The sequence below is a fragment of the Schistocerca gregaria genome, chromosome X (genome assembly GCF_023897955.1).
Source record: "Schistocerca gregaria isolate iqSchGreg1 chromosome X, iqSchGreg1.2, whole genome shotgun sequence".
NCBI classification, from domain to species: Eukaryota; Metazoa; Arthropoda; class Insecta; order Orthoptera; family Acrididae; genus Schistocerca; species Schistocerca gregaria.
In genome coordinates, this window is record NC_064931.1 from 739766080 (window position 1) to 739778969 (window position 12890).

Sequence of the window (12890 nt, forward strand, 5' to 3'; positions counted from 1 at the left end):
ATTTAATTATGAACATCACCAGGTATAAACATTTGAAAGAGTTCAAATATCTTGGATCAATTGTTACAGAAGCAACATCAGCTGAAGCAGAGATAAAAGCACAACTGCAGGCAGGAAACAGATGCTACCACTCTCTAGACCTCATATTAAAATGTAGAAGTGTCTCTCAGCAACTAAAGCTATGGTTGTATAAGACATTAATAATGCCAGTAGTACTTTATGGTTCTTAGACCTGGAGCACTAAAACCCCTCAACCGACTGCTTACATTTGAAAGGAAGGTCTTCAGGAAAATATTTGGGCCAGTCCGAGATAAGACTACTGGAAAATCAAGAAGACGCCATAACACTGAATTAGAAGAGCTGTTCAAGGAGCCTAACATCTTTGGAGTGATGAGAAGCAAAAGACTGTAATGGGCTGGACATGTAGTTAAAATGGAGGCAACAAGGTGGCCCAAAATCACAATGGACTCGATCCCGTCAGGCAGCAGACCAATGGAAGGCCTAGAAAAAGGTGTATCGATGGAGTGAGAGAAGACTTGTTACAGCTGGGAGTCACGGAAAACTGGAGACAGATAGCAGAAGACAGAGATGGATGGAGAGCTCTAACTGTGGTGGCGTGTGGTCCACTGGGCCTGATCGCGTGAATGAATGAATGAATGAATGAATGAAAATGTTTGCCTCAAGCAACACTTCACCAATACTGTACCCAGTCACACCAATTAAATATCAAGGTGTAATGTTACAAAGAGACACGAAGTGGAACGAATATGTAAGGCTGGGTGTAGTGAAAGCGAATGATGGACTCGGTTTAATTGGAAGAATTTTAGGCAAGTTTAAGTCATCTATAAAGGACATGACATACAGAACACTAGTGTAATTCGTTCTTGGGTACTGCTAGTATGTCAGATTCCCTCCAGATCAAATTAAAAGAAGATACTGAAGCAATTCGGAGATGTGTTGTTAGCAGGTTAAATCAGCATACAATTATTATGTATATGCTCCATAAACTCCAATGGGGATACCTAGAGGGAAGAAGGAATAGTTTTTGCTAAACATTATTGAGAAACTTTAGAGAATTGGCATAAAAAAAAATGCGGAATGATCCTACCGTTATCAACATACATCTTGTGAAGATAAGTCAGTTCTTATATGCAAGCATATAGACAGCCATTTGTCTGTCACTCCATTTGTGTGTGGGACGGGAAATGGAATGACTAGAAGTGGTACAAAGTAACTTCTGCTATGCGCTGTATGGTGTTGTTTGGTGTATGTAGGTGGACAAAATATGGGAGTGCCAGAAACGACATGTTACCATGCCTAATACAGTGTAGTACAACCATTGGTATTGAAAGGCATTCAAAACAGCTTCCAGTCATCTTGGAATGGAGAAATAAGTCCTGTATGGTTTTCAAGGTAATCTTACCATTCTCCCTTTATAATAGTGGCAAGTTCAGGTAAGGTTGATGGTGAGCTGTGGCCATGCACCTTGTCTCCAAAGTAGCCCAGAAAGGCTCAAGAATATTTAGATGTGGTGACTGACGGCCAGGGGATTGGCAGCATTCATCCTCTTGCTCACAAAACCAGTCCTGGACAATGTGAGCTATGTCAACAAGAGCTTTGTCATCTTGGAAGACATCACCACCATATGAGAATGAACATTGTAACATGAGATGAATCTGATCAGCCAGAAGGGTCACATAATCCTTGAGAGTAATGCGACGTTGCAGAGCAACTGTGAGGGCCACAGATCATCATGATACAGCTACCCAGATCACCACTGAACCCCCTCCATGTTTCTCTGTTGATACATAAACTTGGCCAGAAGCTGAAACAAGATACATCCAACCAAATGACTTGCTTCCATTACTGCATAGTGCAGATTTTATGGCTTTAACACCACATTTTCACGTTAAGGGCATTTGCATCACTGAAGAGTGCTTTTGGAATTCCAGCCTTCCCTGCGGTTCTCTACTTTTAAAGCTCTCTTCGTGTTAGCAAGTGTGATATTCAGCTCAGCAGTGACTTTTTATAGTCATCGTCCCCTTATTTTCCATCACTATCTCCTCCTGTGACAGTCTGACACAATTACTCAACACACACACATTCGTTAGCATCACCTGCCATATGAGCACCAACAATTTGCCCATGTTTGCATTCACTTAGTTCAGATGTAATGCACTCTCAACTACACACACCACTGTTCTGAACACAACGGGCACTTTTCATGTATTGAGGAAATGGCACAGATGACGTTCATGAACAAATATAACAGCACAACCTGCAGCCTTGGCTAGCATCTAGCACTTCTTTTTAAGCATGCATTTCTTGTGGCGTTTCCATATTTTTGTTAAACGCTGTAGATGTACCAACCAAAAGTCTGACTTCTCTTCCGAAGATTGCTGACTTGATTCTGCATTAATGTTTCTTTCTGTCAGTACTAAATAATCTTCTAAATTCTGTTTCTGTTGGTCCATGTTGTCAGTGTTGACAATTGTATTTAAATTGTGCTGAATCTGTTGAAATGACACAGTGACTTCCAATAAACAGGACTCATTCAACCGTAGTTGATAAGTGTAGTAAACATTTTTAAAGCCTTATATTGATACCAGAAGTTCACAACTTTGTTGTGTACAACATCAGTACCCTTTGCTTGAGGATACCTTATATTCTTACATATTGTAAATGTTTTTAATTCCTTTAAAGCACTGCTTAGATCTAAAATTATTATTGTATTGGAGTATGTATGTTTGAGAGTACAGCATGTTTTTAGTTTTTGCAGTGCAGAATGAGAGTTAATTGCTCATTTAGCTTAAAATTTATCAGTTAATTATATTCAATTTTTGTTTCATTAGGTGGTCGTGGTCGTGGTCGTGGTCGTGGTGGTGGTGGCGGCGGCGGCGGCGGCGGCGGCGGCGGCAGTGTCAGCATCGTCAGTGTCAGCGGTGGCGGTGATGTTGGCGGTGATGTTAGTGTTGGTTTTGATGCTGATGATGAAGACGATGAAGATGATGATGACGATGACGACGATGATGATGATGACGATGATGTTGGATATTATGATTATGATGATGACGATGATGATGATGATGGTGTGTCTGAAGTTCCTCCTTTCATGAAGAATGTTGGAACCCAACTGAATCTTAAAAGTCCACTAGCAGGGCAAGAGCTTGTTCGCAGCACAAGACCATTACATGTTTTTCCCAAATATAATCTTCACCTGGAAGATGAATACTTGGGAAAGAAAATCCGAACAAGCAAGACAAGTATGTAGTTTATAACAGTTTATTAGAAATTGCACACAGAATGAAATTTTCACTCTGCAGCATTGTGTGTGTGTGTGTGTGTGTGTGTGTGTGTGTGGGCGCGCGCGCGCTGATGCAAAACTTCTTGGCAGATTAAAACAGTGTGCTGGACTGCGACTCGAACTTGGGACCTTTGCCTTTTGTGCGCAGGTACTCTACAACTGAGCTACCCAAGCACAACTCTCACAACCTGTCCTCACAGCTTAAATTCTGCTAGAGAACATGTCCGCAAAAGGCAAAGGTCCCAATTTCGAGTCTCTGGCTGGCACACAGTTTTAATCTGCCAGGAAGTTTCAGGAATTGTAGAGTTTTCTGTGAATCTCATTTCTGTGCATGAATATCAATTTTCATGCAATGCTATATGGTTGATTCGTGTTGAGTTGTATTGTGGTGGGAGAAATGCTATAATAATCAGATGTAATTGCATTGAATATTGTGGAAGTAATTTTCTTACATCTTTTATTTCAGAAACACAGCTGGCACAATTTGAAGAGATTCCTCGTCCAAAAGGAACCATTAAACAAAGACCACCCTTGCCAAGTGTAACTGGTCTTATAAGAACAGCAACAATCTTTCCTGAAATAAAAGTTCAGGGAAGCAATATGTTTGAAACCAGTCCCTACAAGTACCCAAACCATATTGTTCCACTTCGTGAAACTTCTACTAACAAGGTCAAATCACGAAGCCTGAGAGATATTGATCTTTACAAGGGACATGGCTTTCGTGTTGGGTGGGGTCCAGCTGGTGTGCTTCTAATTTTAACTACACAGAAGTCTGCATCTACTGTAGCTTTAGAAGCTGAATTACAGGACCTGGATAAATACTTGAAGGGCAGGTCTGATGATGACAACTCTAAACAGATAGTGCAGAGAATTTGCTTGAGGGGAGGAAGAAAGTTGGCAAAAGAAGGAAGTCGCATTTCATATGAAAATGAATTAAGGGTGAGTAGACATGGGTTGATGCTATGTCACACACATGGTAAAGTGTTGTGTGTTAATTTTAAGCTGAAATAATAAATTTTCAGTTGTGTTTCAATCATTCTTTAGCAAATACTAACAATCAAATGAGGTTTCTTATTGTTGTTACTACTACTGTTTACCATTCACAAATTCAGACACTGAGTTGTAGCTAAATGTAATATGCCTTGTTGAAATTAACTTCACATGTAAGGGCTACTTCAAAATTTAGTCTGTCCATGAAGGTTAAGATAATTTCTGGTGTAGAAGGGGTTGCAGTTACCAGTGAGGGGGTAGTGTTTGATTGGTGGGTTTGATAAAGAGGTTGTTAGGGATCATCAGATTTTGTGGAGGTTGACTTTCAAGAATCATTGAATGGGCTGTTGCTGTTGCTGTAATTGCGGGTTTAAAAATTTTCTAGAATAAAGTGTTTGTTAATGCACAAACACAAAATATGTTTAGATGGTGACTTTTGACAAAGCTTTTTGCAACATAGTACTGCTTGAACTTGTTACTATAACATGTGTGCGTGTGAAAAAGCTTGCTTGGATTATAACTTATAACTAACTTAAGATAAGAAAGTTCCTACATAGCTTCTGCATAAGACAAGTTGTTAGGATTAAAAACCTCTCATTTATTAGTGCTGAAACTTACTCTATTTTCACAGGAATATTGGGGAAAGCATTTAAAAGTGATGCTGAAATGCAGTGAATTCTATGAAGACCGAAAGATACCAGGCATCAGACCCATTCCAGGAAGTTCATCTGTCACTTTGCATGGTAGCCTGAGATCGAAAGATGATTCTCAGGAAAGAGAATATCCTTACAATGTGTGGCATCTGTGTGATGCACTTTGGGGTGAGCTACCGGAATATGGTTAGTAGTCCTGCTACGATTATTTCAATTACAGAAAATGATACTACAATCATCATTCTTCATGTAATACATCTGATTTAAATTTAGTATTAGAAATTGAAATACAGCAACCTACTACTACTACTACTACTACTACTACTACTACTACTACTGCTACTATAGTTATTATAGTTGTTGTTGTTGTTATTATCCAAACGACAATATTGCCCCCCTTTTAAGTAATTCCTTTTGGAAGCTATACATCTGGCAGAGTTGTTCTCATTCTTGGTATTAGTGCTGAAAGGCTTAAACTGGTGGGGCCTTTAACATGTCAATAAAACTCTTTTGAATGTTCTCCAGATTCCTAAAATGACATCCTTTTAGGGAGAGAGAAGAAATGAGTAGCAAGGACTGAGGTCAGGTGAATAGTGGGTCTGATAAAACAAAAATTCCATGATAAAATTGGTCGTGTGACATGGGGTGTTGTCATAATGCAGCATCCACTTGTCTGCAGTGTCCGGTGTCAATTCACCCCTTTCCTGAGCCCTTCGAGGATATCTTTGCAAAACACTTGGTTGACATTTTGTGCTGGAGGAACAAATTCTCACAAGAGCACACATGCATTAGATGTTTTCGTCAGTTTTTGAAGTTGAAGGTCTCCCTGAGCGAGATTCACCTACAGTTTTTTTGCTGGCCTTCCAAGAACAATTTGTGCCCGTGAAGAAAATGAGCTCTTGATAAGGAATGTTACTCACAGGCCTGTTGCAACTTTCCAGAAATCATTCCCATGCAATTACAAAGTTTAACACAAAACTTGATGACAAAACATAGCTCTAAATTATGCAGTTCCATTTTCATAACGCGCAACAAAACAAAACTTCACTCATGGGGCTCTCAAAAATCAATTGGTGGCTGTACGGACTCTTGAAGGTGCAAGCTACCACAGATTCTATAATTTTCAATTTTAGATTATACGATACTTTACTACAGTGCACTGCACTGCACTGCACTGCACTGCACTGCACTGCACTGCACTGCACTGCACTGCACTGCACTACACTACACTGCGATACACACTGTTGTTATAATGCAAGGTGAAAACAAACCTTCTTTCTCATTTTGTTATCTATTGTTAATTGCTTGCAGACATAGGTATAACTCTGGAATTGCAGCAACTGTACTCCCATGCCACTTTTAATTCTTTTTACCCCTTACAGAGCATAGAGATTAGGACGATACTGACTGTCAGGGTCTCAGAAAAATTAATGGTTCTCTTGTGGCTCCAGTAGTGGCTTGTGGTTAGACATTCTGACTTCCTGTGTCTCATTGTCACAATGGACGTTTTTTGCAGTCTTTCTCTTGGCCAGGTAGGTTGCAGCATCTGATGCTTCATTCAGATTGTACTAAAGCTCCCAATTCATTAGGCTGTATACTATTTTATTCCAAAGATGATGCATCCTGATGTGTAACATCTTGTCTATAGGCACACTCTCAGCTGATGTGATTTTGCAGTGCCAATTTCTCCAAATGCCCAAGTGTCTGGATTGCATTGGCATATTTACAGGGAATAAGCTGGATATGTTCTGTGGCTTGGCAGCGAGTGTTGCTTCCTCGGTCTGCAAAAACTAAGACTTTGTGATCTTATCTGTAAATTCGGAACAAACTCACAATATCACCCTGCTTTGTTCTGTCCCAAATTTATTGCCATTCTCTATCAGTACAATCCTTTATTTCTTGTTTTGATTAGGTTCATGTGCCCAGCATCTCCTCCAAATCGTTTTAGCCATTCCTGGCTTTTTGAGCCTGTATGCTATCCCCATAGCCCCAGTAGTGATTAAGATTGAGTGATGGTACTGTTGTCTGAAACCAGTGACAATACTAAACCAAGATGAATGGACCAGCATTGCCCGTACAGAGTTGTTTGGTTTCGTGGCTGAACCACTACAGATGCCATATAAATTTGCACTACCTTTTGGTGGCGTAGGCTAGGAGGAAAGTGAGCACGTGTTCCTCACTCAGTTGTGTTTGTATTTCTGAAGCTTTCCAGTCACCAACATTACTGTTGTGCACATGACAAAATTGTTTTAGGTTATTCTCTTGGTTTGTGATTCAGTGTTTGTTCACACACTGTTGAAAATTCTTTTGGCTTTACATTTGCTTTTCCTCTTGTTTTGCCTTTCTGAATGTTTTCAGCTTGTCTGCCACCTGGGTAGTGCATTTTTAAAGTGACAGTGAAAATGATCCATCATTACAAGCTATTTCACACACAAGAGTCAGTCTCTTCTGGAGATCAAGCAGAATGCGGAGCTGGTCTGAACCACAGACATACAGCCTGTCGGTTATTCTCCTGTGGGGTAAACTCTGCACTCGCCCCCTACCGTTTACAGTTTGATAACACTGTTAAGGGATGGGAAAACTACCTGTGTAGATTTGTGCTGTACTTCAAGGTAAGAAATGTATGATATCGCGTAGTCCAGTGTGCCATGTTACTTATCAGTAGCAGTAGTCTTCATGAAACTGTCCAGAAGTTGCATCTGCACTCTGACCCTGAGGCATTAGAATTTACTGAACTTAGCAATCAGCCGAATGAGCATTTCTGCCATCAAACTCGTACTGTGGCAATGCTGTTAAAATTTGACCAATATGGAAACATAGTGATTGGTCTTTCACAAACTGAATAGCAGATTTGCAAGGCCTCGACCATAAATGCAAGTTTGACTTTACTAATTGTGGGGTCTCTTATGTCGATTCTTTTAATCAGAAACATTGTTTTCAGATAAGCTCTCAACAAGGAGCTGCAGTCCAAAGTTTTGAAATCACCATACCCAGATTTAAGCACAATTGCAAATGTTGCCAAAACATTTGAGATGTTGGCAGCAGCTCAAAACGCGTTTTCAAATAGTTAGCAAATAAGTCGGCTCTTGGCTGTGTGCCAGCTGGTTCATCCCCTGGATGATGCTTGGGAGGGGTGTGTGTGTCCTGGGTAAGTAAAGGGTTTTTGCTTCCGGCTGGATTTCAATGGATGTGGTAAATAGAAGCAACCTAGCCATGCATTGACGTAGATAACGTTCTTTGGATAATAAGATATGTTCTCCCTCAATGTCCTATTCGATCCCATTGATGCTTAAGTCTTGTCGTGATGTTGCTCAGCCCATGAGCAGTGCTAGTATTTGTATTTTTTCAACACATTAAATCTGTCGTAAGTGAGGGAACTTAGCAACAGTGTACTTGGACAGTGCCAGTCTCAGCTAGTCATTGGTCATCTCCCACTGTCATAGAGAAGGAAGCAAACGGGGTCAAACAGAGTTTATGGCCATTTTTGGGCTGCGATTAATGCACAAAATCAGGCCGACATTTCCCAAATTCCTCAACTAGAGGAACAACTGACATTTCCCCAGTTCCTCAATTAGAGGAACTTCTAGAAAAGTTAACAGGGGACAGTGATTTTTGAAGATCAACAGAAAGGAATCTTCTGGCCAACAGGATAAAAACTGTGTTACACCAAATTTTTTTGGAGTGGGAAATTCAAAGAAGAGAATACAAATTCCAAGGTATTGGGTTACATACTAATAAGGATCACAAGTAATCAGTGAATAATAAACTAACAATAGTGCCTGGGCCATGGCAAAGAAGAAATGCTGATGTGCACTTAATGTGGTGGGCTCCTTGTCAACTGGTGAGGCTGCTTGGCTTTGTCAATCTGCGTCCAGGCCAATGGCAGGAATGCAACCCCAACCGTAAGGATGCACTGGTGAAGACGACAATGGCGCCTCTGGCTCTGATGACCAGCAAAGTCGATGCTAGAGCAGCAGACAGAGGAATTGGCGCTAAATTCCCTGACTCGTGGGTGGCCGAAATTTCCCATCAGTGGTGGGAGATACTGGCCACTGGCAGGAGGACAGGGGAAACTGCCTGACCCAAAGAAGATGGAGCAGCAGGAGACACATGTGCAGTGCAATGTGTGACATAGTTGGAAAAGTAACTGCGGTCCTGAGAGCCATCGTGACTGCAGAGAAGGCTGCATTTGTGGTGGCCTGCCGCCAGCTGCAGCAACTGCGTGCAGAACTAGCCCACAACCACGTGTCCCTGCTTCTGCCCCAGCTGTGTTGCAGAGGGAGAAAAAGAGGTGCTGCCAAGCAGACGATCACCCCCCCCCCCCCCCCCCCCCCCCTTGGCAACTGCAAGAAGTCTCTGGTGTGGCACCTGAGAAGAAGATGGAAGTAGAGGAATGGGTAAATAACCGAACAGCCACTGCTGTCTTCAGAGAGAGGCTACTGCAGTCTGGAGTCAAAATTGATGAGCATGGCACAAACAGCTGCACCACACAGTAGATGTTGCTCCAGACATCCCTACTAGCAGTGAAGCAGTGCCACCAAAGCCTCACTGCCTGACCTTGTGATGGACGGGGAGCTACAGTGGCCCCCAGATGCATGATGATGACACTAGGGAATGGAGCAGCAACTGACTTGGGTCTGCTGCCGTGCCAAGTCACTGATAAATTGCAGTAGAGGTGGCCCCAATAGTAGTGCATTGTGCAATTGCACAGATTTCGACTGACGTTGTTACGACAAACAGATGGCTTTGACAATGGTATTGAGGTGTGTTATACCCATTACTAACATAACCTACCTTTGCATATGTTGCAGATAGCAAGAAATCTGTTCCTGCTCATACTGCTTGATCAGATGCTTGCAGAGGTTTTTTGCCATGGCACTTGTTTCCCCACCTGTCCTTAAACCTGCTGTTCAATCGTTTTCATCTACTTTCTATCCCCAGAAGGGCCCGTATAAATGGGTAATCGTACAAAGATCTATGGACGACAGCATAGTTCTGTGTTCTGTGATACCTAGATTCATGTAACCAACAAACACAGAGTTGATAGAATTTTTGTGGTGTTCACCATGCTAGTGTGGGCGTGGAGGGGTTCCACTTCCATTAAAAAAGTATCGTGTATGTAGAATGACAGACACAAATCTCAGTCCATTAGGAATCAATGTTCAGCATGTGGTTGCAGTGACTTGTAGTCGGAGGATTATTCAAGACAAAGAAAAGTGATTGCAGCAGATCATGCACAGCTTGTATGCTGGTTGTAGGGAAGTGAGCATTCGATTGTTTGTGTGGGTCGAAGGCAAGCCTACAATAGTCAGTAACTCATTCTTTGATATGATTGGTACTTTTAACTGTGTGGTATTTGTGTCATTATTGGAATTGAATTTAAAGCCAGAGTAACAGTTCTTCCATGTGAATTTTACTTGTTGACAGACTGTGCTCTGCAAATTCTTTGTTCTGCTCCATTCACTTGTTGTGATTTAACCCATATCCTTTGACCACGCATGTCTGTGTGCATGTTTGTTTTATCACATGCATATTATTTGTTCACAAAGTTGGCGTTGTGTTCGTGTAATGGTTAAAAACTTTGTGTGCTTTGACATTTTTTCAATGAAGTATTTGGTTGCCTTGAGTATAATTTTATGTGACATTCTGTGATCCAGGTTCCTTTCGATGTTTCAGTACATATCGAGACATTTGTTCTTGCACATTTTCATATGCTATATTCAGATTGTAGGATTCATGAACAAATTCAACAAGAAACAGTACTTCTAGACATTTAAGGAATCACATTCTGTTGATTTCCTGTGCACACTAAAATGAAATAAAGGAGAAAAATTGCCTTTTACAGGGTATGTGGCTATGATGATGATATTGCACACGGTGGAAGAAACGATTTAAGTAATCATGTGAAGTGCAGTAAACACGTAAGGTACATTAAATTGAAGGAAGATAACAAGAAAATAACATCTTTTTTGCCAAGTCTGGAAACATTAACAGCAATTTAAGTAGGATTGAGTGTCCATTTACTTCCTGTTTGGTGGAACACAATGTGCCCTTACATGTGGCAGAGCATATGGTGCTTTATTTAAGATGACTCCTACATCAGAAATTGCAGAGAAATATAACTGTGGTTGCATGAAAACGACATCCATTGCAAATAAAATGGGGAAAAAGTGTATATTCTGCAGTTGTTAAGTACCTGTAGAACTGATCACTTCCTTGATAAATGGATGGAAGCAATGATATGAATGAATGCCAAGTTGTATCCTGTTGTTACATTCTGTGATATTCTGTGGGAAAAAGTAGTGAGCACTACGCTACCCATACCACTGTTAGAAACTCAACAGGGTGAAACATAGATAAGCTGATGTTACCACAGCTGAATTCTCATAGCATACCAATTGAGAACTGTGTGGCTTTCTGCTCGTGTTATGATAGGACACAAAAATGGGGTTCCAGGAGTTCTGAAGGAAGTAAGTTCAACCAGGTATTGCCATCACAGTAGCAGTTGCCACTTGATTAATATGGCAGCTAAAAAGATGCTGGAAGATTATCACTTAAAGCGAATGAGATCCTTGTTGATACATTTTATTTCCTAGATAAGGATGTCAAAAGAAAAGAATGCTGTCGGAAATTTCAGAATTTGGATGACAAAGAGGCAGAGAAAATTCTTAAGCATGTATGTACTAGGTGGTTATCTTCCGGCAGATGTTTGGATATACTACTGGACCAGTGAGATCTGCCTATTCCTTTTTTCAAGAAGGAAGTAATATTATGTACCCAAAACATAGCCACAAGCTTGGCACCTTTCAGAATTCCTAAAGTTCAACATATTGGATCCAAAGAGTATCAGAAGAGAATTCTTGATTCTGCTTCTACTCATGCTCTTAAAAGAACAGCATATTCTTCCAAATGTGACAAACCCATTCTAAAAAGTAAGACTTCTGGTGCAACACATGAGGAAAAATTGTTTATATTCCTGTTCTCAAACTTGAACATGGTCTTCTGCACTTTCCTTCATGTGACTAATCGTGTATTTGACAAATAAAATGTTGCCCTTCAGACTACTTTCCCACAGGTTCACTTTTTATTAGAACTTCTAATGGTTTCGCTAAAAAAAGTTGTTCAAGTTTATTAAGCTCAAAATTGTCAAAAGCTCCTCATTGCTTGAAGCTGAGTAAAACTTCATTCAAAATCAAAGACCTGATGATGAGTCAGTTATCGGCATTCAGACTTCGAACATAGTGAATGATCTCCAGGATACAGATAACTCTCTCTTTTTAATCGGTGAGAAACTTCTTTTGGTCTGCCTGAGACTACATAAACAAGTTTACACTAAAGGATGTAGTTAAGACATGCTCAAATTGCTAGGTTAGACAAAACTGAAGATAAACAGTTTCCTTCCATATGCCCCCCCCCTCCCCCTCCCAGGAAAAGTTTTCTATTATGTTATGCATGGAAGAGAATGAAACCACAGATGAGGTGGTGAAGTAGCTTCACAGGCAGTTCGCAGCTCTTCAGGCAGATGACACTTCAACTGCAAATGAAGATGCTGCAAGTGATTCTAATTGGGCACAAATAATGCTCACAATTATCACCATACTGCATAGCAAGGCAGAATATGAACATGTTTTCTGCCTTACCAAGAAAAACAGAATAGAGTTCAGATCACCCATGTCCAATGAATCTCTGGAGACTATTTCGAGACTATTTCTATTTTGAAGACACAGAGTTCTGATCCCCGTTATGAAAAAACATTTTTTTCAAGACTTTTTGCACGAGGCTAAAAACGCCACAACTATGACTTCGAAGTTGAGCTACCATGTGATTTACAGTGTGTGTTACACTGAAGTGCCAAAGAAACTGGTATAGGCATGCATTTACAAATACAGGGATATGTAAACATGCAGAATACAACGCTGCAGCTGGCAACGCTTCTATAAGAC

The 12890-nt window shown here is 40.7% G+C and overlaps 1 protein-coding gene across 1 annotated transcript in view; it reads left to right on the forward strand.

Annotated features, from left to right (window-relative positions):
* The window catches only part of LOC126297603 (nuclear pore complex protein Nup98-Nup96-like), a 228684-nt gene that overhangs the window by 142220 nt on the left and 73574 nt on the right, over nucleotides 1–12890 (forward strand). Inside the window, exons 7-9 of the mRNA XM_049988587.1 lie at nucleotides 2853–3263; nucleotides 3771–4243; nucleotides 4926–5133. Of these exons, the coding sequence (XP_049844544.1) occupies nucleotides 2853–3263; nucleotides 3771–4243; nucleotides 4926–5133 (1092 nt within the window). The remainder of the gene's footprint in view (nucleotides 1–2852; nucleotides 3264–3770; nucleotides 4244–4925; nucleotides 5134–12890) is intronic.